This window comes from Gymnoscopelus braueri, assembly GCF_963280865.1.
Source record: "Gymnoscopelus braueri genome assembly, chromosome: 1".
Taxonomy (NCBI): Eukaryota; Metazoa; Chordata; class Actinopteri; order Myctophiformes; family Myctophidae; genus Gymnoscopelus; species Gymnoscopelus braueri.
In genome coordinates this window covers 61,332,036-61,359,978 of record NC_137603.1, presented here as the reverse complement: position 1 = coordinate 61,359,978, position 27,943 = coordinate 61,332,036, and the positions used below count along the sequence as shown (strand labels likewise).

Here is a 27,943-nt window from a genome sequence, read left to right as displayed (position 1 = left end):
TAATTACTTCTGACACCAGCAGGGGTGAAACAGCGAGACTACAGGCCATTCATATCTCTTCCCATATAGCCTCAATTTACAACTCGGAAGCTGGCCCCTTGGTACACACACACACACACACACACACACACACACACACACACACACACACACACACACACACACACACACACACACACACACACACACACACACACACACACACACACACACACACAATTTACATACCAGTGGCGGAAAGTAAAACTATAGAAGTACCTTTACTCAAGTACTGTACTTATAGGTACAATTCTGAGGTACTTTTACTTTACTTGAGTATTTCCATATTTTTGTACTTTATACTTCTACTCCACTACATCTCAGAGGCAAATATTGCACTTTGTTTTACTCCACTGGAATTATTTGACAAGTTTAGTTGCTAGTTACTTTTCAGATGTACACACACACACACACACACACACACACACACACACACACACACACACACACACACACACACACACACACACACACACACACACACACACACACACACACACACACACACACACACACACTCTATTAGATGCACAACACATAGAAACATGATAGAACTAGGCTCTCTATACAGCAGAACAATACAAGCAAAGGGGAACAACAGTCCAAAGTCCACTGCAGTCCAAAACATAACGGCATGTTGACAGCATGTCAACATTTACACACCAGTCCTCTCTGACAGTGATGTATGCAGTGTTTTATCTCATCTCTATCTGATCTTGGTGGCTCTTTATGAAGCCATCTTTAGTTCAAATAGAGTTTGTGGGATGTTGTCACAACGCCCACCTGTTGCCTTTTAGCAGACCTATGCTGCCATCTGGTGGTGGAAATGACTCATTTGCCCTCATGAAGTAACCCATATGAAAAGACTCAGTTTCCTGTCTTTATTTCCATGTACTTAAGTACTGTACTTAAGTACAATTTTGAGGTATTTTTTACTTTCATCAGTATTTACAATTTCCAATACTTTTACTTCTACCCAGCTACATCTCAAAGGAAAATATTGCAGGATACTTTTTCTCCACTACAATTATATGAATTAATTACAAAACACACTTACCACTTCAGCCCTATATATATTTTCAAAAGATTTTTTTATACATTTTGAACTTGTGAAATGGGACATTCTGCACAATGAGTACGTTTACTTTTGGTACTTTAAGTATATATTGATGCCCATACTTTTGTACCTTTTACTCAAGTACATTTTGAATACTGGACTTCTACTTGTAAAAGAGTATATATACATTGCAGTATTAATACCTTTACTTATGTAAAACATGTGAGTAGGGGCCATCACTGATTTCCTTTCGTCTTAATGACTGTAACTTCTACTACTGTCTACACTTCACTTCCCCAGCAGCAGCAAAGTGCAAAAAGCAGCGACAAGTCTGTTGCAGTGGTGTAAAGTAACTAAAAGTACAAACACTAAGTACAATACTTTGATTCTACTCTACTACATCTCAGAGGCAAATATTGTACTTTTACTCTACTATTATTATATTATTTGAGAGCTTTAGTTACTAGTTACATTGCAGATTTAGATTATTATCACAAAACATACATTAACCATTTCATACTGTATATATTGGCCATTTTAAAATAGTAGATCTACAAGCTCACAATGCATCGCATCGTGACGCATTGTGAGCTTGTAGATCATTCTGCACAATGAGTAATTTGTAATTTTTGTACTTTAAGTATATTTTGATACCAATACCAATTGTACTTTTACTCAAGTACATTTTGAACATTGGAATTTTACCAGAAAGCTACATATCTGTACAAGCCTATTGTGAGCACGTTTGTTTTTGTGTTATTATAATTATTTCGTATCAAATTAAGACATTTTTTACACATTGATTATATTAGTGCAATTTCAGAGATTGGTCTGTTGGTCTACACTGGACTAGAGCTGATCTACAGTACTGATACAGATACAGATCAAACAAGTCAAGTTGGAAGTGATGACACAAAGAAATGGAGCAGACACACAATTGGAACTGGAACACTATAAGAATGATGCTGATATGGGTACTCTCTCCTGATTGGCTGACATTTTGTCACCTACCTGGAAATGTATTTTCTGTTTATTAAAGAGCTGGAGACTGACAGGGAGACCCCTGTTACTGAACAAACACTCTATAGCAATGATTACTACCCTACCTTTAACTATAGTGCTTCTCAAACTTTAATTTCAAGGACCACATTACTCTGAGACTTGCAGACAAAACCGTTTAAGTTGGAGGTCCGCAGCCATGGGGTTCTTGACATGACAATGTTTGAATACCACTGAGCTAGAGGAGGCATTCAGGCAACAATATAAATCATCTTGCAACCATTTCTTTGGGGAATGTGACAACTGCTCAATACTCACATCATCTGCTATGTGGAGGTTAAACCATGTGTCCCTTACTTACCTGCTGTTGTCACTCTAGTGCAGGGTTCCCCAATTACTTTTCCCCAAGGGACAAATTAGGTCTCGGGTACCAAGCCGAGGGCCAGGGGCGGAATTTTTTATTTTTTTTATTCGTTTTTTCTCTCTAATTGAGCTAATTTGACACCGTTTTATTTTAGGCCTGGGATTCTTAAATCCTGTGTTGAGGGTCACACAAGGAAAAAATGCACTCTGGAAACAAAATAAGTCAGCTTGAAAAGTAATACAGATTAACAGCAGCCAGTTGTACATACTGAAAATCTAAATAAGTCCAGAATCAACAATTTACTTACAGATGTGTTTGTTAGTCTGCTTGAACAGTATATAATTCTTCGCAGGGTCGTCGCAGGCCGGACAGTTGCCGCCTATTGGGGAGCCCTGGGGGTCCTGGGGGGATTCCAGAGGGTCCCCAGCAAAATGTGTTAATACAGCCACTTTATCTATTTATACATTGTGAAAGGCGACTGAGAACTTAAATCCACACGTGTGGCTGGAGAGGCTGAGATGGTCGTGGAACAGCTGGTCAATTTGTAAAAAAAATAAATGACTCAAAATCAATAAGACACTTACATGCAAACATGGTTTAACATTTTATTTACGTTTGATTGGGAGAGGAAGCGAGCGATTAATGCATCTCATTGCACAGAGGGGGTGTTGGAACCCGTGGCTACGGTATGGGGGGATGCATGTACAGTGACGGACAAACAGAGGTTTGATTAAAACTCGACAGGGAGCTGAAGGGGGGGGTGTGTCTCTCTCTCGCTTTCTCTCTCTCCACCGCCGCAGCGACTCCAGATGGACAGAATGATCATGGAGGAAGGAATGATGATGTCACAACTTCTGGAAGAAGTGCGGAGGCGGGGAAAAGATTGAAGTGCAGCGTCGTCGGTAAAAAAACTAAACAAAACAAGCAAAAAACAAAACAAAAAAAAGTGCTGGCCAGAACTCAAAGGTAGAGACGATGTCATCGTCGTTAGATGACGCCAGGAGGAGGGGAGGGAAGGTTTTCTGGGGCGGGCGGGGGGGCAGAAAAAACAAGGTAGGTCAGAAAAGCAAGATAGGTCGCTCCACTAGGTGTCACTGTGGGGAAAGGGTGACGCAACATGGTTTATTTATAGATTTATTTATTTATCCCCGTCCCCTGTCACATGGAATACCCTGGATGTGCATGTGTGTGTGTGTGTGTGTGTGTGTGTGTAAATATATATCCATAATCTAGTTATATATATATGGACTTTCTCCCCACCCTCCCATCCTGCTTCCCTGTGGCTCTTAAAAGGACCAGGGGCCTCGTTGGACAGACAGGGCCCTCTCCTCAGACAGACGACCCGATGGAACCGGCTCTTTTTTAAAGGACCAGGCCCTCGTAGGCGGGGCCCTCGGACTCGGGGGACTCCCGCTGCAGACGCAGGTGCTCCAGTGTGTTGTGGAAGTGTTTGTTGATCTGCTCCGTCTCCTCGCTGGCCTCAAGGTTGGGCAGGTCCTCCCTGACCTTCTGGATGAGCTGGTTCAGCACCTGCATCGTCACCTGGAGGTCCAGGGACCAGCAGGATAGGCGAGGAAGGAAGGGGTATTGTTAAATTATTGTAAACGGTCTTGCTCTTACAACTTAGTTGTCTTGTATTTGTTATTTGATTTGATTTTGGTCAAATCACAATATAACTTAAACCCAGGATAACACTTTAAAGTGTAATGAAACACTTGTTTCCAATGTGGTCCTGCAGCATAACTAAAAATAAATAGTCCAATAAATGACATAGCACCAATACATTTTAACACGCAACACGTCACGTACATTTACAAAATACAAGACCAGTGAAAAAACAACCTAAAATCCCAAACCAATATCAAACCATAAAATCCCAAATTAAAGTGCATCACTAGCCTGTCAATCTGGGAACCCATCGTCAAATAAAAAGGAAAAACAGCGCCCTCTGCTGTTTTTTACTTATTCATTTGGCTCTGGGCGGAACTGAACGGACAACCCGTGCTTTCTCCACGGAACACCAACACAATTTCTCCCAAAGAACATGGATCGTTTTGGTTATAAGCCACTTGTTTCTATGATGAAAGCAAGTTAAAATGTTACTAACTTTCCGTGGTTTTGTCTGCTCCGAGGACGCTATTGTTAAAGGAGAATTCCGGACAAATTAAGTGTTATCTTTCATGTCTCGTTACTCACCTAGCGACGTAAAAAGTGGCGTTCTTTTTTTCCATATATTCCCCTGTCGTCATTTTTTAAACACCCTCCGTTGTTATAATGGGAGCGAGTGGGTTAGTGAAGTTCGTCTATTATAACCGACGCAATGTTATTTTTTTCTCTACTACGATTCATTGTAGAGTCTCATGATAGTCAAACATGCGCTGAAAATTCCTGCGAGCCTGCCGTTAATGGCGAACGATTTAACACTGGATGCTTGTTTCTTTCCAGAACCTGGCAACTCGTGTTGATAAAAAATGACGACAGGGGAATATATGGAAAAAAAGAACGCCACTTTTTACGTCGCTATGTGAGTAACGAGACATGAAAGATAACACTTAATTTGTCCGGAATTCTCCTTTAAATGAGTTTCGGTTTGTTTCCAGTGGGAATTGAGCAGCACACATGTAAATCCCACCCACTACATTTGATTGGGTAAAGCGCGGCCTGCTTCCTGATCTGAAGGCACGCCCCCGCCACGCCAATGTGCACGGGTTGTCAACACGGCTACCGACAGATCCAAGCGCAGCGATGGAGCTGTTCTTGAGAGATTACTAGCCTGTAGCTTTTGCCATAACAGTTTTTTCACACTGTTTAGATTAGACTGCCTGACACATGCAGAAATACCTGTGTATATAAAAGAACTCTTGCCACAACCTTTGACTCTTGGTGTCTCATATACCGTTTGGTTCGACCTAGTTTCATACTGATGTACAATCAACTTGGCATTACTCCTAAAGTAGTCAGGGGCATTACCAGTAAACATTTTGTATCTATGACCCAGCTTAAGTTGATTATTAGGTTGTAAGTTGTCTTATATTTGGCAGGCTGAGGTAAGTGGTTCCGTTTAAAATGAATTGTATCTTTGTCTTTGCGTGTGGGTGACTGTTTAAGTAGTGTGAATCATAATGAAACCAGTTCTATGAGTGACAGACCCTGAGCCAACATGAATTGTACAGGTATGTTCCATTTCATTATCTACTACCTTACTACTTATTACTTCAATACCTAATCATTGCTTATTTCTCACCTCCAATGTTTTCAGAGACATATTTTAATGTACCGTTTAAGTTTAAAACCAGTAAAGCACCGTCTGGCTGTCATCTTGAGTTGGATAAATAAGGTAGCAGCCGAATAGTGGCTCCCTAATTCAAATCAGGTGCGAGTGGAGAACGTGTGGCTATGGGAACCAAAACGTTGAATTAAATCAAGATTCATTTATATTCATAAAAGTCTATTTATGTCATAACACAGTACGGTTGTGTTTACAGGAAGTGAATTACTAGGGAATAAAACAATGTGGCGTCTAATGTTATACAGTATGTCCTCATTATGACTGCGGGTATGCTCCAAGAGTGTGAAAAACGTCTTCACTTCAAGCTATCTGCACTGCTGTTATTTGTCTTTCTGCCACATGGCGAGCCTAAATGAAAGTGTATTGTCATTTGGCAGTGCAGCTGTGATGAAGGCGGATTGAGTTCAACAGTGAGGTTGAGCAGTTGTGTTTTTTTTGCAAGCTGCTTACCGCATCGTTTTCGCGCTCGTAGAAGCAGACGTATCTGTTGAGGATCTCGATGAAGAGTTGGACCTGCAGCGACGGGTCCATGCACTGGTTGGCGATCTTCAAGGCCTTCTTTAGACACTCCATCACTCGCTTCCCGTCACGGATCTGAGCAACACAGAAACACATCACGATCGTCTCTTAAGAAGAGTGGTTGTCAAGTTGAGTCAGGTAGTTATTGGGGAGGCACCAATGCGTCCGTGTGCATATCGAGAGGTTTAAGGGTGGATTTATGAACCCCTCACACTACAGCAGTGGTTCCCAAACATTTTAGCTCGAGACCAAAAAGAGAAATTCTATGTCTCCCCGGGACCCAAACTGGTGAAAATAGCCAATCTACAAACTCACATCTGTCACATCTGCAATTTTTACTACTTCTTAAAAGTATTTTTTCCCAACTATAACTTTGGAAGTGGGAAATTGTTTTGAAAATCTTTTGAAATAATAATAATTCAAAACAAAACATAGGAAAAATTAAAGGTATCATCTGGGCATATAGTCGGTTCCTCAAACCGGGAACGGCCCGTGATTGTCATGAGCCCAAATCAGCCCAATTATCCTGTAGTGTGAGCCCAGCTTCATTCACAAACAACAACAACGCCATGTCTTACATCCTCTCCGTTCTTGTCGGTGCTACTTCCGGACCAGAACAGGTGGGCGCAGATGCTGACGGCGCGACACTGGTCGGGCTTCTTGAGCAGCTTGGAGGCGGCCAGCGCACACTGCGTCCGGAGAGGCTCGTGGTTCTCCTCGCTGAAGCAGCGCGTGCGCTCAAAGGTGCCGATGATCAGCGTGATGGCCGCCAGCTGGGCTTTGGAGTCACTGATCTCGTCCTCGTACAGAGAGAAAGCCTGGGGGGTGGGGGGGGTGGAAGAACAGATACAGAGGTAAAATGGTTATTTAACACGCACGTTGTCCACCCCAAAGGTCTTAACCACATGAACCCTTGCGTCCCCTATTCTGGACAGGCAAAATATTAGTCAAAAATAAGCCATAATAATAAGCTAATGAGCATCATGTTGATACGTTGTGAGCTTGTAGATCAGCTACTTCCCTCTACTCTGACGGGTTCAGTGGTTTGATAGAGGTTTGGTTTAGTAGATACCTTGCCGTGATGCAGCTACATATATTGGAGAGATCTCTTCAACTTGCTCTGTTGACTAGAAATTGATATTCCCATAATATTCTCGTATGCTTCCTTTTAGCACAAAAACAAACAAATGCAGAATCTGCCAAAGTATAACATCACAAAACCTGACACTGCATAAAAAATGACAACTTCCTGTTGATTTTACCATTTGAACTGGATCATCAAATAGCACAAACAGGAATTTGGTCTGACCTGGGAATGTGGCTCAAATCTGATTAGCAAAAATCTGTTTGTGTTTTCTTTACTGTCCAGACTTGATCATATCTGGATCAAAATTTGATATGGGCTGCCTACCCCACCTCCCCCTAGCACTCCTCATTCCTTTTATCACTTCTTGTCTACTTTGATGGACGGTGGTTATACTGTACCATGCAGTCTGCTGGTTAATTGTTCACATAGTCTATGTATGTTATAGTTACTTTCTGCACGCCATTGTTTTCTTAGCATTCTAGTTACATCTGCTTTTACCCTGTCGTTTTTGTTGACTAGGATTCATTATATTTACTCTGCTCTAGAGCATCTGCTAAATCGGTGGTTCTCAAACTTTTCAGGCTGCGACCTCACAAAATAATCATATTTGAACTGGGGACCGCCCAAAATAATCATATTTGAACTGGGGACCCCCCACCCTGACAAGCAACCTGTCAAAATTAGTTTGACTCGGTTCCACAGATAAATATTGCTTGTAGATCACCTATTTTCAAGATTTGTGCCTTTTTCCTTAGGTATTATTTGACAAGTTATTTTGGCTACTTTGTTTATTACTTTTGACGCAGTAATGGACTTATTTTATTAAATTGATATATTTTCATTGTAGAATTATTAAAATGGTCTTAAAAGTTGTCACTTTAGAAATGTGCAGATACCCTGTATACACTTATACAGTATGTTGGTTTGTTTACTGTTGAGTGAGAAAACAATGATCCACATTAAACAAATGATCTTAGGACCCCGCCAATATCATTTGAGAACCACTGTGCTAAAAGACTAAATTGCTAAATGTTCATTGCTATATTTCAAGTCTTATCAGCATATTGGTCATACTGGCTATTATTGAAAAGACTTGTTGTGGGTCCGTTACCTGTGACATGAACTCATAGGCCACCGTCTCGTGGTTTTCAAAACCGATCTCGCCGGCGGCCAGCGCCCCCTGGAGGAAGAGACGGAGTGGCAGCTCAGCCAGCTCCGCCTTGATTAGTGCACTGATGGTCTGATGGGCGAACGAGAAGATCTTCTGACATTTCTTCTCCCACTTGTCATCCTGAGAGAAGTACAGAGACACAGGAACGTTGGAGAGGATTGTATGGGGACCAGTTCATATTTAAGAACATACAGGATATCGTCGGTGTCGGAGAGAAACCTCTCACTCTCCATATTTTAACTTTTTTCGTAAATGAACGCCGTACCTGATCATACTACTGTGTGACACAGATGCATATCCACAAGCAGATCTACAAGCTCCAAACGCCGGCCGCGAAGCCACGTGTTTTGAGCTTGTAGATCTGCTTTGAATCCTGAAAAGTACCAGTTTTGGACATATGAGGTTAATAAGCAGAGCTTGTAGATCTGCTACTTTTGATGCTTTCGTGTGACGCTGTAGTATGATCAAGTAGGGCGTCAATTTACGGAAAAATACGAAATGTTAAAATATGGATACGTTTCTGCCCGTGTGTGTGTGTGTGTGTGCGTTTCTGCCCGTGTGTGTGTGTGTGTGTGTGTGTGTGTGTGTGTGTGTGTGTGTGTGTGTGTGTGTGTGTGTGTGTGTGTGTGTGTCTGTGCGCGTGCATACCGATGAGGAGTTCTCCTTATATCTGAAGGCAAGCTGATAGGCTGCGAACACCAGAGGAGGGAGTGTGTAGCGGATCCGCTGGTTGCCCCCGGCTCCAAAGTGCTTGCGTGCCGTGTTTAGTATCTGCCCAAAGAACATAGAAAACTCATTCACACTCATTCTAAGTTACAAGACGGTTAAAAAGACAATCGTGGATAATAAGACACAGTAAAGTCATCGACTTATTTCCACTGTGTTTTACACATACTTATTAAATAACACAGAATACACCATTTAGAAAAAACATAATTTACAGCAGATACATTTTTAATACATATTACACTCTTTATCATGACTGACAATAGCCTAAAATAAATATATTAGGAGCTAGTTGAATGCTCTCACTGCTATCCTCTCAAGTAGCCATGATTTAATTCTACCTTTTATTGTATGAATGGTTTCTGGTCCTATCAGACAGAAGCTGTTGGTTGTTGGTTTATTGTATTGTATCAATGGGCATGGTTTTCAAGATACTGAAGGGACCAGTGCCCATGTACCTGTCAAACTACTTCAAAAGAGTGAGAAACGCCCACAGGCACAACACCAGAGGGAGCTCCACTGATCTCATTCCCCCCCAGATTCGGCACAAACATGGGGATGAATTCTTTCTACCATTAACCCATTAAGACCTGGAACGCATCTGTGTCACTTTTTGATTTGAGCTAAAAAGCATTATTTTAACCTTTGGCTATTTAAAAAAATTCTTGAAAATGTGTGCAAATCTTTGAATATATATTGTTTATAAGCAAACATTTTTAACTCAAATCTTTGCTTCTGGGGGTCCCTGGAACAACATATTTTGAGATGGGGGTCAGCGGCCAAGTTTGGGGGTCCTTGACATGGAAAAGTTTGAGAACCACTGATATAGAAACGTACGTTTTTTTCAAAAACTGTTGGGATTTAGAAGACATTTGTAGAATCGGCATCAGGTCTTAATGGGTTAATGCTCTACCAACAGCCACCAAAAAGTGTGACTCCCTACCCTCCTTCAAAACCTCCATAAAAGAGCACCTGTCTGCAATTTGCAACTGGACCTAGACAAGTCTTCTAGCTTGCCAAAAGAAATGACCCCCCACTTTTTTTCTGTAAATATACTTTTACTGCTCCTAGTATTGATGATCTCTTGATAAAGTAATAAAATATTAAATCAGACAAGCTGCTGGTTGTTCTCACCAGGTACTGCTGGTCGGGGTCATCTGACTGCAGCAGGTGGATGAAACGTCCCACCAGGCTCTGCTCCTCTGCAAAGTCCTCTGGGTCTGGGTCTTCTGCTGGCTGGTCTGGCTGGTCCTGGATCAGCGTCGACGCCAAGCTCAGGATGGAGTCCACCTGTGGAGAGAGACGGTTACCCACTTTCAGCCTGGCGTTCCTATTTATAGGCTAAAATTGTCAAACAGTTTAAATGATAGTGAAAAGAGCCTATTACATATGTACAAGCTATTTTTGTGCAACACCATTGTGCAACGCTTGTAGTTGAGTTATTTTTGTCTTCTCTTCCGGGAAACAAAACCATTTCAGTATCCGGGTTCGCGGCCAAATAAATATAATTTTGGGGGTCCTTGGCACGAAAACGTTTGAGAACTTTTTTACATGTAGAAGGCATTAGTAGAATCGACCTGTTCAGACCTTCATCAGGACTTATATATGTCCTGATGAAGGTCTGAACAGGCCGAAACGTTGACGAGCAATAAATTATCAAGTGGAGCTTTTTGCAACTTTACCAGTGTGCAGACTCTATTCTTTTTTTCATGATACTTTGTTTGTCTAGCACCTGGGCCACGGATGTGCGTGCACTACCTTTTTCATTAGTAGAATCGGCCTCACCCAAACAATTACTTATTTTCTATCAATGGACCCTTCGCTAAACCCCACCCCAAAAGCGATTGTCCAATGCCAGCTTAGCAACCGTTGTTAGCCTGGCACAGGTCTGGCAAGCTTTCGTCACCTGCCATAGCTGTCAATGTTATTTCGCCCGCACACACACAATCATTTGCAACATAATAGCAAGAATAGGAATACCACGATAACGCAATGGTGACTATGAACCACATACCCAAACCCGTTGGAGGCTGCTTTTCCCAGGCTGAAATCTGCACTTAAACTGCAAGGCTGAATATGGCTGTGTTGTTGAACACATACACACGTCAGGAAAGTTACACGACACGACTCACTCGCCCAGGTGGTGTCAATAATAGGCTACTAATCACCGTGATCGTAACAAAATTCAGAATCACAGCGCTGCCTGTTTCGGATTCCGCACGTTAAAGTATATTCATTCATTTGTTCGTCTATTTATTAACTGCTACTGTAGTCTTACCCTGCGGTACATGAAAACTCCTGTTACAGTCATGGATCAACTTCAACCTGGTGTTTGCACTTTCTCCATTTACGGTCCGTACATATATATAAACGTTCAGATTTCAAATATAAATAGCTTACCCTATGGCCACGGATGTTAAAATGATGCACTCAAAAGTACCCGTATATTCTGTATTGTTCAATAAAAAGCATTTTAATCCGATCGGTGGCCATTTTCTCATAGACTTATAATGTATCAGAGTGCAATACACCTACCAACCGATAGGGTCGCTTTGTTGAAAGCATATGGAGAAAATGGCCACCGATCAGATTAAAATGCTTTTTATTGAACAATACGGATGATACGGGTACTTTTGAGAGCCCGTACATAAATGTAACATCCGTGGCCATGGGATAAGCACTTTATATTTGAAATATGAACGTTTCTGTAGATGTACGGGCTATAAATGGAGAAAGTGCAAACACCAGGTTGAAATTCATCCATGACGGTCGAGACAGACGACCGTCGTGTATCCATGGCTATTACTCCCTCTAACATTTCCCGTGTTTTTAGTTTATTGAAATAATGTCATGCACATTTGTCCAGTGCATAGCCTACTGCAGGCCTTGTTGACTAGATTTAGAAGAGATTTTGAAGCTATTGCTGCTGAAATGATCGATTATTTTTAAGGGGAAAAGCCGTCATTTAACATGCAAGTCAATGGGTGAGAAGCAGAGATTGCCAGGCGCTGCCAGGCATGGGTGTGACTAACTTCGCACCACCAGTCACAGAGTGGAGTGGGTGGGGCTTAGCGAAGGGTCCATTACACACCCCATGAAAACCTTGAATTCATGGAGATTGTTTTTATCGCGTTCCTAAGCCAATAAACCATTTGATGATCGGTGGAGTCTCCTACTGACCGATGACCCGGGAATCAAAGTATTGTCTCAGGAATGCGACAAAAACAAAGACATCTCCATGAATTCAAGGCTTTGTGGGGTGGTGTCATGGATATAAAATTGGTATTTTTAACGTGGCCGTCCTGAAAGACGTCCTCACCTGCTCCTGAGCCATGATGGTGGTGTTGTACTCCAGCGTGTTGGTGAGGACGTAGCAGCTCATGCTCTTGCGGGACTCGTAGTCAAAGTACTCAAAGAGCGGCGGGAAGTGCTTGAGCTGCAGCACGGTCAGGCAGTTGTTGTAGGTGTCCACCGGGATCTTCAGCAGTCTGGTCAGCTCCTTGGACACCGCACTGCTGGTCGCAATGCTGTGACACAAGGGAACACACAGGGAGGATTTGTTGTTTTGTTTAGTTTAGACAGGGAGGTGTGGAGAGACGGGAGAACAAAGGGGAAAAGACGTGCAACACAGCAGTGGTGGAAGAAGTACTCGGATATTTTACTTAAGTAAAAGTATCAATACTGCAATGTAGAAGAACTCTGTTTAAGTCCGGAATTAAACATTTACTTGAGTAAAAGTATTGGTATGAAACTGTACTTAAAGTACCAAAAGTAGAAAGTACTCATTCTGCAGAATGTCCCATTTCAAGTTTTCAAATGTATACAAATCATTTGAAAATAGCAGATCTACAAGCTGTGGGCTTGTAGATCTGCTATTTTCAAATAGCCGAAATGTATATAGGGCTGAAGTGGTTAATGTATGTTTTGTAATAACAATCGAAATCTACAAACTAGTAACTAAAGTTTTCAAATAATTGTAATGCAGTAAAAGTACAATATATGTCTCTGAGATGCAGTGGAGTAGAAGTAAAAGTACAGAAAATTGGAAATACTCCAGTAAAGTAAAAGTAACTCAAAACACACAGTATTTGAGTAAATGTACTAGTTACTTTACACCACTGCTTACCGGAATCAAACCAGGGAAATTGCCATTATCATGCAGTCAGTCAACACACTATCCGGTCATCTACCACTGCAGTAGCTTTTAGCCATCTCAAAATAACATGAGTACTGATTGCTCAAGTCACGGCCGCAACGTACTGTAGGACAGTTTTGTATTCCGTGTTGGACATTTGGACGTTCTAAGTCTAACTCAGGCCTTACTGTTCGAGGTTGAGCTTGTTGAAGATCTCCACGGTGCTCTCCAGGACTTTGTCTACATAGTCCACACGGTCAGGGTAGCACTTCATGGCCAAGTTGATGAGAGACACCTGGAGAGAGACCACGTCCTCTGACGGCATGTCCTGGCGAGACTGGAAGGAGACAGGAAACGAGACACGGAGGTGAGAGACAAAAAGCAGGAAACTCCAGAGCATGAACCAAAAGTCAAAGTGAAATCGAATAAAATGCATTTTCGGAAAATATCTGTTGAACCCCCCCCATAGCCCTGCAAGGGCTAGTGCATACATGGGCAACTGGCTGCCCGGGGGCCACATGCGGCCCTCACCTTCACTTAATGCGTCCCACAGGTTAATATCGGAATACTGATATATTATTGACAGCTGTTACAATTCTAAACAACTCTGGAGTGAGTGTGGAAATATAGTGGCCCTCTCCATCATCAAAGTTGCATCACCCCTGGGCTAGTGCCATCTTTTCTGTGTTCATTTAAAGCGGCACGATGTAACTTTTTTTAATGAATAAAATTTAATTTTGTCCAATCTGTATGGTAGAGTATGTTAATACAATATAACTTATACAATTGGGGTGGTTGTATTGACTCCCTGCTTCTTCTATTGAGACATATAGATCGTGTCAAAGGTCATGTCTCACCTATAGACACAGGATCTGACACGAATTTTGACCTGATGGTCAAGATTCAATCCCCTAAGCAAGCAGGCAGGCTCTATTAGCTAAGCTCAATGGTCAAAATGTCAGCACATGCGCAGGAAACCGGGTTCAAATCCGGGGTAGAAGAAGGAAGGTTACATAGTGCAGCTTTAATATGAAATTCAAACAACTAGGTTTAGAAACGTTGCACATTGTTCTTGCGTCCACGGATCATCTGGGGTTCAGTGTCAAGGAAAACTGTTAAAACCATTAAACCAGTGCCTGCGGATAAGTCTGTAGCATTGGAAAATATCTGCAGTGAAATTAAGAAATAAATACTAGTGACATGTACCTGAATGACGGTGGCCACTTGCTGGGAGAATATGTCAAACAGTTTGATTTCAGCTGGTATGCCAGGGCCATCTTCTCGGTGAGCAAACAGTGCTAGTCTGAAACACAGAGCGTTAAATGACATCAGCTTGTTTAATGGCTCTTAAAACTTTTATGGATCTGGATTTTATGTATACATTTAGACTAGCCAGTTTTTTTGACCCCTTCTTAGAACATTCCCCACTGACAGCCCATAGGAGTACATGCAGTGACAAACATCACCCTCCCCGGCCGGCTTTCCTCCCCTGAACACGGCCAATTGTGTTCGTATAGATGCTCAGCAAGATGGATGCACCGGGGGGGAATTAGAATGGCAGTTGTGAACAGGTACTTTACCCCTGCCTGCACCACCCTTGGATACATTTTCTACGATCCTTTGTGTTCTATACGTAGAACCTTTTTAAAAGCCTTCAACCACGCTGTAAGGCTTAATGAACTATTGTAGAATGATCTGCTTTTCACCTAATGTCACCTCATGTGTGCATAAATCAGGACTTGCACAGTAAGCCGATACAGTAAAAAAAAGCCAATCATTAATAAATATGCAATACTAGGTGTGGCTGTACATCTCTAATTTTTTCACGCTTGTATAATGAAATTAGGATATGCCCTGTAGTCAAATATTCATTATTTCCAGTGATAATGAACATGTTTTAATTGGCTTGAAAAGAGCTAATTGACTCTATAATACCTACAACTAACTGTAGAGAAAAGTGTAAACGTGTGTACCTGTCGATGAGGGCGATAATAATGTTTTTGACGTTGACATGCTGGTGCAGCTCAGCACATGAACGCAGGAACGGATTCAGAGTCTGAAGGTGGAACTCATCTGGGAAAACCTGGTATTTGAGAAACAAGAGAACAGAATGGAAACTTAATGTTGTCCACAAGTATCACTAAAACAGTCAACATATAATGTATCTAGTAGTGGCATGGTCTCCCTGTCCAATCGTTAGACAATATTGATAGTAAGTTACGATTGTGTGCAGTTTATGAACGAAGACGCACAAATCACAATGTGGTGTTCAGCACCCCCTAGAAGCCATGCTGCTCCTTACACCCAACTGGACCTAGTGGTTTCAAACGACCAAAATTGCCATAAATTGCCATCACTCCTGGGACTAAAATGTAATTATTAGTGCCAGAATGGGGCGTATATGTATTATATATTAGTGCATTGTAAACAACAGCTAAGGTTTTAAAGGGAAATATACCATAATCTTTAACCACTTAAACCCCCAGGGCTCTAGAAAACTTGGTCCATTCCTTTTCCCCCCTCAACACCAAATGTCTTGTCCGATAATGGCCGATCTACAAGCTCACAACGTGTTGAAACACGACGCGTTAAAGAACAATGAAATGCTATGTCTTGTGTGGCAGAAAAGCACATTTAAAGGGAAAGACCACTAATTTTCAACATTGAACTATGTCTTTAATACACCTTAGAGCTGTTGTGTGGAAATAAGGAAAAAAGTCCCCCCCCTTCTGTGTTGCCTAGAAAAGGATAATTGATTGAGGTCATGTGATCAGTGACATACACAGGGTGTACTTTTGGCTCCGCCCCCTCAGCCAAAAGTACACCGTGCGTATGTCACTGATCACTGACATCAATCAATTATCCAGTTCTAGGCAACATAGAAGGGGGGCAGACTTTTTTCCTTATTTCCACACAACAGCTCTAAGGTGTATTAAAGACATAGTTCAATGTTGAAAATTTGTGGTCTTCCCTTTAACTCTACAGTATGGGTGAACATTTTTGACTGGCGCACGGCCACACCCCATCTGTGATGTCAAAACCCGCATGATTGGCTGATAACCAATCACAACGCACATTCCCTGTGAGTGGCGGTTTTATGATTATTATGATTGTTTATGTACCTGAATGATGCACTCCATAAGGTATTTGTTTATGTACCTGAATGATGCACTCCATAAGGTATTCCTGAGCCAGTGAGTCTCTGCAGTTAACCACTTGCTCCAAGACACCAGCCAGAACCACCTGGAGAGAAGAGAAGAATAAAGGAGATATCAGAGCACTGACAGATAACGGATGAGCACGTTTTAAAAGACATAGCAGCATCTCAATACACGTCATTGTCTACTCACAGCTTCAGCCATATACTTTGTTTGAATTCGGTTCATAAATCCATTTCTCCAGTATCATCTGCTACAGGTTTCAAACCAATTTGTGCTTTAAAATGGATTCAAACACAACATTGACAAAAATAAGCACACGTTGATATTTAGCGTGTTGGATTAACGATCTCAATTAAGTGTTCAAGTCTCTCTGCAACTTACTGCAAGTTGACTTTCATACACTACTGAACTGAACAGAATCCAACCCACCACGGTACCATGCTTGGGGAAAAAGGTGATAAGTAGTACTTAGTAAATATACTGTGAGGCATAACAGAATAAAATGAAATGGTGTCTCCTTTAGTGATTTGTCCCATACCTGAAATTCTTCCTCTGCATGTAACCATTCTAACCATTAGTGACTGATATGAATACAGCACCCCGGTTAAGGGTCTTGCTCAGGGACACTTTAACATACACAGACTGGGCAAACCAAGGTTTGAACCAGCAGCCTTCTGATTCCCAGACTGCCTCTCTCTAGTCCCACATACTGTAGATAGTAGCTACTGTGTCGTCAATGGGTTAAACATGCCAGAAGTCTCCGCATTCAAGAGTCTTCCCAATTTCTACTCGTACATGATTCATATTATAAACAATTACCCCGTGGCCCAGTTATTTGTGCACGTAATTTTCTTTTATCCCATCTGAAAATATGAACGGACTCTGCGAGAATGAATACGCTAGAAGCTAAATCTGAATCCTGAACCTTAAGGCCAGAAGCCGTTGGACTCAAACACACGTACATTTCATATTACTGCATAAACAGCCTGCAACACACAAAACTAAATCCAAGTGGTTTCAAAGAGCCACTTAAGGCAGACTAACCCTGACCCGCTGTTATTGATCTGCACTGAGCGGTAGAAACAGAAAACTAGAAGTGTGCTTGGATGGCACAAGGGGTCAAGTACCTGTCCACCACTGCGGAGTCTGAAATTCACCCCAGTGCATTCGGCTTGGCCGAACACAATTAGCCATGTTCAGAGCAGGAGAGCCGGGCAGGGAGGGCATAACGGGTAGTGTCACATAGCCAGATCAGAGATTTCTGCCTACTGATAATATCCCAATATCGCCGCTGTCAGGCAAAAACCTCTTATCTCCATATTTTAACTTTTTGTGTTTTTTCGTAACTTAATGCCCTACTTGATCATACTACAGTGTCTCACAAAAGCATCAAACGTAGCAGATCTACAAGCTCGAAACCTCTTAATTTAATGTAACAGCAAGTGTACAGTGACACACACACACCTGTTTGTACTTGTCCACGTTGACTCCCTCCAGTTGGCTGAGGCGGACCAGGTTGGTCCCTACCAGAATCCTCAGCTCCTGCCTCTCTTTCTCCCTCTTTTCGCGGTCGCGGCTGTGGCCCTGGTGCTGCATGCGCACCCACAGCTTGTTCATCTCGGCGAAGTTGAGCAGCACGAAGTCGATGGAGTCGTTGATGTCGCCCGTCATTGCCTCCTCCGTGCCTCTGTGCGGAACAGGACACCAGTTACCAGTGTTAATTTTGACAGCAGTCAAATTCGACTATTAGTCAGTCTTTTGAATAAAATTTGATTTCGTTTTAGTCATATTTTAGTCGACTAAATATCATATATGATTATTTTGGGGGGGTCACGGCCTGAAAAGTTTGGGAACCCTTGTTCTAGGGAACTTCCCCACCTAGATATAAATGAGTGACAAGCATGTCTTGGTGACATCAGATCTTATGTTTTTAACTTGCTGTTTCCTTACTCGGGCTGTTCTCCATCGTCAGGGAGGATGTTGCGGGTGCACTGCAGCAGGTAGTTCCTGAGGAACAGGCCTCTGAGCGGGTGCTGGACGCCCCGACACATCTCCACCAGGTCCTTCAGGATGTCCTTACGCGACTGAGGGAAGGAGCGCACGTACACCACGCCCACTGTGATCAGCAGGTAGCTGGGGAAAAAAAATCACAAACAACTCAATTACACTTGATTTGCTAATGCTTTATTTATCGTTGCTGTCGGGCCTCTTATCTCCATGTCATAACTTTTAAATTAATGCCCTACTTTATCATACAACAAGCGTCACACAAAAGCATCAAAAGTAGCAGATCCACAAGCTCGAAACGCGGCACGAAGCGACGCGTTTTGAGCTTGAAGATCTGCTACTTTTGCCGTTTTTGACTTTGAATCCTGAAAAGTAACAGAGACGATATCTTTGCTGTCAGGCAGAAACCTTGTATCTCCACATTTTATGTCATTGTGTGTTTTTGTCAATTCATGTCCTATTTTATACTTCGAAGTACGACAGCGTCAAGTCGTGGGAAAATAGCAGATCTACAAGCTCACAACGTACCGTGATGTGTTGTAAGCTTGTAGATCTTTTTTTTTTGCCTACAATGATGATTAGGGAGGCCAGGTTGAAAGTGGTTTAAGTCTATGGACCCTATCTTGCCTTATGCCCAAACGTCTTAAGCATTTTTTTATTACTTTGCAAAACATTTTGAAATAGTGAAAATAGCCGATCTACATCAACGCGTTGTGAGCTTGTGGATCGGCTATTTTCACCATTTTAAATGGCAAAATTATAAAAAATGCCTAAGAAGTTTAGGCATAGGGCCGCGCAAGATAGGGTCCTAAGTGTATTTAATACATATTTAGCCACCCGATTGCAGCGTGCACATGATTTTTTTTTGTCTGGGGTGTAGATGGGCTTGAACACATCAAATGAAACAAAAACCAGTTGTTAAAAAATAAAATAAAAAAAGATTTATGAGGATACTCACAGTCTAGGGATGATGTTTCCTGCATACTGCACCAACTCGTACAGGTCAGCTACTTTGCGTCCTTTGGCAAACTCATCCGTCAGATAGACCTCTAGGTAGTGGAGCTCGTCAGAGATGGCCATGTCTGGACTCACTGTTAGGGACAAGCTACTGAAACACCTGGTTGTCAATGTGATGCATTTCTACGCATGGATTAAAGCAAATACAATCTCACGACTGAACATGTTTGTATGACCAAGTCCATTTGTGAAACAGTATGAAAAGGAGCCCCCCTCACACTAGCGCTGCTTCCTAAAAATATTACACAATATGTAACATTATGATGTTTTAGTAATATTGTTCCTGCTGTTTTACATACTGCCAACCAGGTGAAGAAGTCACAGGCCTTTGCTTTTATACAAAATTATCAAAGACTACACTCATTACCTGCCAAAAACATTTATAAACGTTTTTGAGAATTTAGCTATTGCAAAAAAAATGTTTCTTAATTTTTTGGGTTTTTCCGTTCGTCACAAAGAACCAGGAGATAACATTTTCCAAAAAGTTGCTGCTCCATTCACTTCAATGTTAAAAAATAAACAGACAAAAAAATAACAGTTTTTCTAAGTACTAGCTTAGAAAACACTGGCAGAGGCTACAGACTGTTCTAGAGAAACTCTGGCAGTTTAAGAGTTAAAATTTTATGGAAATGCTTCAGAACATAATTATTGCTAGTTTGACCACTACAAATGCTTAAAATAATAACCAAAAACAGCCTATCTACAAGCTCTCAATGCGTCTGACGCATTGAGAGCTTGTAGATACTGTAGGCATGAGCATGTAGATAGGCATGTCGATAGGCATGCGCAGCGAAAACAACCCATCTACAAAAGATAGGCTGTTTTCACTGCACAAGCCAGCATTTCTCCTATGGTGTCCTTAATGCAACTTTAATCCATGTATATGTGACTTTGTTATGGTCCAAAGGAAAAATATGACAGGAGATGCAATCTGCCCAACGCCTACGGTCATATTTTCAAATATGACCCGCTTTGAAAAAAGGTCTGGGCACCCCTGCACTAGTATTTCCTTCAATCTAAAATAAAACACATTTCTTCCTCGAAAATAGCCGAACTTCAAGTTCAAGACACTGGAAACTACAGCATGACTCCTCATGGCCAACAATGTGAAGAATGAGAGGAATGTGGACATGAATGCAGTATAAGCTCATTCTATCATAATAATGGCGGACATTGTTCTTTTTGCTGGTAGAGGATACAGAGCTCGTAGTAGCTCTTTGGAGACAGCATGGATGTCCTGAGCTCTCCCAGCATGTTGGAGGCGTGCTTCAAAGCGTCCATCAGCTTGTTTTTGTCCTGCAGAAGACAACCACAACAACTGGGTCAGCGGGATTCAAGGCACATGGGGATGCAACAGCTTAAAAAAGGTTCCCAATCTTTTTAGCTCGAGACCCAAATGAGAAATTTGATGTCTCCCCGGGACCCAAACTAGTGAAAATAGCCTATCTACAAGGTTGCAGGCCGCAATGCGACGTGTTGTAAGCTTGAAGTTCAGCGGTTTTCACTACTTATTTTCTGATTCATGGAATTTCTTTGATTTATTTTTCAATTTTGTTCACGAAAGATTATACATAATTTATATATTATTATTTGTTATAAAAAAAAAATGAATTTGGGGGGATTTTGGGGAAATCTTTTGAAATAATAAAAAACTAAATGTAGGAAACGAAAAATAACCCGCGACCCAAACTTGGGTCTAGGGATGTTAACGATGTGTCGACTTTCGACTCGATTTTGGCCTTGGAACGCCTTGGGTTCCCCAGGAGGAAGTGGCACATGTTGCTCAGGAAAGGGAAGTCTGGAGCTCTCTGCTGGAACCGATTCCACCGCAACCAGATTCCGGATAAGCGGTTGAAGATGGATGATAATAATAGTAATATCCTACCAGACATCTTTTCATCTGGAAGGACTGGACCTTGACAGCCTGCACAGCTTCATCTAGAAGCTTCTCCTGCTCATCCTGTGGAGACTGTGTGGTTGGCTGAAACACATAACACAATAAAGATTAAAGCTGCAATCCCTAAAGTTTCATGACCTACATGAGAATCCAACGCGGGTCTGCCCGCATGATAGACCAAACTTCTACCATTCTTACAAGAGGGAATCTCCACTTGGCCAGGGGAGATATTTGAGCTTCAGGTTGTCCTACCTGACACTTGGGTCTAAATCAGTGGTTCTCAAACTTTTACATGTCAAGGGCCCCCAAATTGATATGTGTTTGGATGCGAACCCTCCATCTCAAGGACCAGGGACCACGGACCTCCAGAGGCAAAGACTTTAGTAAAAAATGTTTGCTTTAAAAAAAAAATTATACATTCAAAGATTTGCTAAATCTTTTCACAATCTTTAAAAAAAAAAAAGCAGATCTACAGCTATGAGCTTGTATATCTGCCATTAGTGAAAACCTTTAAGTATAAAATATGGTTAAAGTGGTTAGAATGATTGTGACTCTATATTAACACATTTTGCAGGGGACCCCCTGGTAAAGCATAATTAATTCCTCTATTGTGCAAGTATGTCACTTTACTAAAAAGAACATAAAGTAGTCAGGACAGACAAGTGACAGATTCACCAGCTATCAACAGAGCTTACACCGCGTTGTGTGGTTTGAGCTTGTAGATCTGCTATTTTTGGTACATGACACCATCGTACTACAGAGTAAGAAATGTAAGCTGAGCACATTTTGGGCTTTTTTCCCCCCATCTCGTTAAACCGTCTGTCGTTACATACTTTGTTACCGTTATGTTTACGGTTTAATTTCATGAAGCCAAAGGAAGTCACTTGCCTGTTTGTCTCCAAATTCTTCCACCAGTATTCTGACTTGGCTCCAACGCTCTCTGACTACATCAATGTCAATCATCCATGGCAGGAAGATCTTTACAGATTGTTGCAACTCACTCATTGTTGCAACACACTGGTGTCATTTTGTGACATGTTATGTTAAACGTACGACTTTGAGCTGCGATATGAGTAGGTTACATCTGAAGATGAGGGATTGGCTTTATCACATGATCTGTCTACTGCTGCAATGTGATCAGTCATTTATTGCTCCCCGTTTCATGTTGGTCGCGCGCTCGCACCCTTTGTAACAAATCCATTCGATTGGCAAAGTGTGACAAGGGATGTCTGTTTCACCACCACTGCGCAACTGAGGCCTTTGTGAGTGAGTGAGTGAGTGAGTGAGTGCCAGTCTTTATCATCAGTCCTGGTGGTTCTATGTCGGTTTAATATCCCTGACAAGAGGATTGTCTTATCCTTGTAAATCATATATGTTTTTCTTAACCCATTGAGACCTGAAGCCGATTCTACATGTCTCCTAAATCTCAGTATTCTGAAAAACGTATGTTTCTATATCAGTGGTGCTCAATCTTTTTCATGTCAAGGACCCCCAAAATGATATGTATTTGGCCGCGGACCCCCATCAAAAGATTTTTTTCCAGGGACCCCCAGAAGCAAAGATTTGAGTTAAAAATGTTCGCTTTAAAAGTATTTATATTCAAAAGATTTGCACACATTTTCACGATTTAAAAAAAATAGCAGAGGCAAGTGCCGCTTGTAGATCTGCTATTTTTGAATAGACCAAAGTGTAAAATAATGCTTTTTAGCTCAAATCTAAAAATGACACAGTTCCAGGTCTAAGTAACCTGCCTGGTCACTTAAAGGTTAAATATATCAAATGTCTTAGGTTATAACTATGTCCACTGACAAATGATACTGCATTTGTAAAATAAAGTTTGGACATCATTTTGCTGGGCCTTTGGGGGGGGGGGACTGACTCCACATGACAGTAAGTCGGAACCATCCGTGTTATACAGTAACTATGCACATCAGTAAAGGCAATGAACCTGTGTTACCTTATATATGACCGTTTGCATTTCCTTGTATGAATCCTGTTATTTCTGACCATTTGCTAGACAAAAATGTCTATTATGCTCGAGTAAATGAAACCCAAATTAACAAAATAGTTATTGTATTACAACATTGGAAGGGGGGAAAGGGAGTGAGTTTGAGGGAGAGGGGAGTGGAATGCCAAACATTCCTCTATGCAGTAAAAAACCTTGCTCTGTCTGGCAAGATAAATCACACAACCCACAAAACTCACATAACACACCGAGAGCAAGAGTCTTCAACCTTTACACATGATCTTTTCTATTAATATGTTGGATTCATGTTAATGAATTGACATTTAACCACTTAAACCCTCAATAATTAGTAAACTTAGACCGATGGCTCTGTAGTACTTGTCTGCTCTTATTCTCCTCTAAACCAAATCTCTCAGTCAAGCTCACAACTAACGTGTTGCAGCGTGACGCGTTGTGAGCTTGTAGATCTGCTATTCATTCAGCCAACGACCCCCCCAGAATAGGGATGCTAGAGTTCAAGGCGTTAATGTAAATAAAAGTTCTTATCAAACAAACATTTGGCGCCCCCCCCCCCCCCGTAGTAACTCCCATCCTTAAGTTACCCCTAGGGGTCCTGGACCCCCTGTCGAATACCCATGACCTAGAGCATTGGTCCTTAAAGTGGGGTCTGTGAACCCCAAGGGGTCCTTGGGGGGTTTCCAGGGGGTCCCCAGCTAAATGTGTTAATACAGCATCACAATCATTTTAACCACTTATTCCATTTCTACGTTGGCTATTCAATGTTTTTAAACACAAATGTTCTCTTCTGGGGGTCCCTGCCCCTGGCACAAAACATTTTCAGATGGGGGCGCAGCCAAATATGTATCAATTTGGGGGGTCCTTGACACGAAAAAGTTTAGGAACACCTGACCTAGAGAGTAAAGGTCGGTCCACACACCAATGATTCAAAATGCAACAAATGTGTTGCAGAGAGAAAGCATAGTGGTCTGAATAGGCTCTATGCACAGCAGCCATTGGAAATAAATTGGGCCTCTTTTTAGTTCCTTCACAGGTGTTACCAATGATTCTAATGAAGGCTCTGTTCCATTTAGTGTAGCACAGTGGTTCTCAAACCTTTTAATTTCAAGGGCCACCATAACTCTGAGCGTACAAATGGAACCAAATGGACCCTCACGGGTCCATTTGTACACTCTCAGAGTTACACACCCGTAAGGGGCCATTTGGAACCCCCTCAAGGAACCATGAGGGTACCTGGACCACACTTAAAGACCCACTGGTGTAGCAGAGTGTTTCCAGTGAGCCAACATGCACACTATCAGCACCCTGACTCTGTTTGACCAGAATGGAACAGAAGGAAGTAAGAAGAGGCCCAATTTCTTTCCAATATGGCTGCTGTGCATAGAGCCTATTGCCTCCATGTTGCAGGAAGGCACAGTTTGGGGATTGTGTTGCCAGTGGTTGCAACTTGCAGGTTGCAACTCGTTGCATTGCAAATCATTGGTGTGGACTGGGCTTTAGAGCAGTGGTTCCCTAACTGTGGGTTGTTGCGTCATTGCAACATTGTTTTCTCACTCAACAGTAATAAAAAATGCTTATAACGCCACAACGGTGTTGTAAGCATGTAGATCAGCTATTGTCACAATATTTATCTGTGGAACCGAGTCAAACTAAATATAATGCCTCAACTGTACAATTCCAAGTGCTTGTCACGGCAGGGGGCTACCCAATTCAAATATGATTATTTTGGGGGGTCTCCAGTTCAAATACGATTATTTGGGGGGGGGGGGGGGGGTCGCAGCCTGAAACGGTTGAGAGCCACTGCCTTAGAGACAGCAGCTTCCCCAATCCACTGGAGTCGTTATGTAACAGACAGATGGAGCTGTATTAAATATGCAGGCACAATTTCATAACATTTGATTAGCACAAGGCATGTGCAGATGCAGATTCTTAATTGTATAATTTACTGCCCACTGTCTGAAATAACTGACAAATAACACAAAATCAGGGGTCCCTGGAACATAATATTTTGAGATGGGGGTGCGCGGCCAAATACATATAATTTTGGGGGTCCTTGACATGAAAAAGATTGAGCACCACTGATATAGAAACATACGTTTTTCAGAATACTGTTGGGAGACATGTAGAATCGGCTTCAGGTCTTAAAGGGTTAATAGACAGAAGTGATACTGAAAGCATGACATGATATCATATCGTTGCTGTCGGTCAGAATCCTCTTATCTCCATATTTTAAAGTTTAGTGTTTTTTTTAATAAATTAATGCCCTACTTGATCATACTACAGTGTCACACAAAAGCATCAGGAAGCGCCGCTTTTGGAGCTTGTAGATCTGCTACTTTTGATGCTTTTTGAATTTGAAATCCTGAAAAATGACAGTTTTGAACATAATGAGGTTTCCACCCGACAGAGACGATATGTCACATGACTCCTGGCTGTCACACAGAGGACACTAACCGATTGGCCCATTTGTTGCTGCCAATGATATAACATATCTCATACACTGGGACATTACTTATTATGGCTTATTGTTTATTATCAGTTCAGGGTTCCCGCACAGTTTTAACAATGAATTTTTAAAACATTTCCTAAGTATTTTACCCCATTTCCAGGCCTATACTGTAGCAATCATATGGTGCAAAAATGAGGCTCTTACACATGTGTGCTATCAATGCCCCTACATTGAGACTCCAGCAAAGGTGTCATGCAGACAAAAAGAACAGATCTACAAGCTCACGGTGTCCTGTATACATTAGGTCAGACATATTTCACGCAATGCTAGACATGTTTTGGGACATGTTTTTTATGAACAAAATCAACAGCAAAAAACGATGTAAATTATATCCAAACATTTTCCAAAACATTTTCCAGGTCTGGAAAACTGTTTTTTTTTATTTCAAAATAGTTCCAACACACCTGATTAAAACAGACACAAGAGGCCCGACATGGATATATGATACAAACATGCACAGAGCTGGTGATTTTTAAACCACTGGTTCTCAACCTGAGGTCCAGAGACCCCCAGGGATCCTTGAGGGAATTGTCAGGGGGTCCCCAGCTAAATGATTGTTAGAACCCAAATGGACCCTTATGGATCTATAACTCAGAGGGTGCACACATGGAACCAAATGGACCCTTATGGATCTTTAACTCTGAGGGTGTACACATGGAACCAAAAGGACCCTTATGGATCAGGATCTCTAATCTCAGAGAGTTAGCCATGGTTCACATGACGCTTGTACATGTTTCAGGGCTAAGAGAGAGTAAGCATTGAACCAAAAGGACCCTTATGGATCTTTAACTCTAAGAGTGTACACATGGAACCAAAAGGACCCTTACGGATCGTTAACTCTGAGAGTGTACACATGGATCAATGTGAACACTCACCAGTTATATTAACAACTGAGGAATGTACTCCAGTCAGTGTACATTGGGGTCAGAGATAAACAATATGAAACGGGGGTCCGTGGTCTAAAGCATATCAATACAAGCCTTGAGAGCCACCGTTTAAACCACGAATCAACATGAATGAACGTGTGTTCCTCATCAAATCACTCTTATCGACACAGCTGGCCATAGCTGTTGTTATGCTAACGTTAGCCTGCTGTGCTAACCCCCATACAGTGCAGATGTTGTTCATGTCATGTTCATGTCCAACAGGCAGTCAGGCACTAAGAAGACATTATGCGACCATGAAGGACTTCTATTATTAAATGTGATCCTCATTTCATTTCTCACTGGGCTCCCAGTCTAGCTGTTAGCCACATCTCACTAGCCTGTTAGCCACTTAGCTAGCCAGCCAGCCAGCCAACCAGTTGGGTTGGCTAACGTTATAAGGCCAGAGAGGAGCCAGCAGCATTGAATTAAGTGTTTAATCATTAGAGTTCAAAGTCCTCTAGGACAGAGACACGGTGACAACACACACGGCACTTGGATGAAAGCAGTGGTATTGACGTGTCAGAGACTGTACTCACCATGTTTTAGTATCAACAGATGTGTCTCTGTCAACAAGAGGAAACAGTCGTGGATCAGATTGATTCTCTGTGTCATGTGACACACAGCCTGACGCTTCTTCTTCCATGGTGTTGTTTGGGCCGGTGTATTGGATGTCGTGCTATAGTGACACCTACTGGGTGTCTCTGTCAATGCGAAGGGCTCTGTGTAGACAGTTTTAAAGCAGTGGTTTTCAACCTTTTTTTGTGTCATGGTCATGGACCCCCAAATTGACACATATTAGCCCAGGGACCCCCATTTGAAAAGATCAAATGGGGGTCCCAATCTACACAGTAGTATCATCATCAGTGTTCATTTAACTCTGAGAGTGTACAAATGGAACCAAATGGACCTGTTAGGGTCCATTTGGTTCCATTTGTACACTCTCAGAGTTACCAGGGTCAATTAGGTTCCTAACGATTAATTTGGCTACCTGGAACCCCCTCATGGACCACTGGTGGTCCCCGGACCACTGGTTGAGAACCACTGTTTTTTTGTATT

The 27,943-nt window shown here is 41.9% G+C and overlaps 1 protein-coding gene across 1 annotated transcript; it reads right to left on the bottom strand.

Annotated features, from left to right (window-relative positions):
* Positions 1 to 3,051: 3,051 nt before the first annotated feature.
* Positions 3,052 to 27,511, bottom strand: vps35 (VPS35 retromer complex component). The gene is made up of 17 exons (XM_080444402.1): positions 27,424 to 27,511; positions 21,457 to 21,552; positions 20,771 to 20,867; positions 19,513 to 19,636; positions 18,498 to 18,680; positions 18,012 to 18,234; positions 16,546 to 16,629; positions 15,360 to 15,469; positions 14,593 to 14,689; positions 13,575 to 13,723; positions 12,571 to 12,778; positions 10,386 to 10,541; positions 9,174 to 9,296; positions 8,466 to 8,645; positions 6,846 to 7,085; positions 6,199 to 6,342; positions 3,052 to 4,001 (listed from the first exon to the last, which is right to left on the bottom strand). The coding sequence occupies exons 1-17, from the start codon at positions 27,424 to 27,426 to the stop codon at positions 3,822 to 3,824; spliced, it is 2,397 nt and encodes a 798-aa protein (XP_080300528.1). The 5' UTR covers positions 27,427 to 27,511; the 3' UTR covers positions 3,052 to 3,821.
* Positions 27,512 to 27,943: the final 432 nt, after the last annotated feature.

Coding starts and splice junctions, on each gene's coding strand:
- vps35 (XM_080444402.1), bottom strand. Junction 6,343..6,845: donor CCGACAAGAACGGAGAGGAT/GTAAGACATGGC, acceptor TGTGTTGCTCAG/ATCCGTGACGGGAAGCGAGT. Junction 4,002..6,198: donor ACGAGCGCGAAAACGATGCG/GTAAGCAGCTTG, acceptor CTGGACCTCCAG/GTGACGATGCAGGTGCTGAA.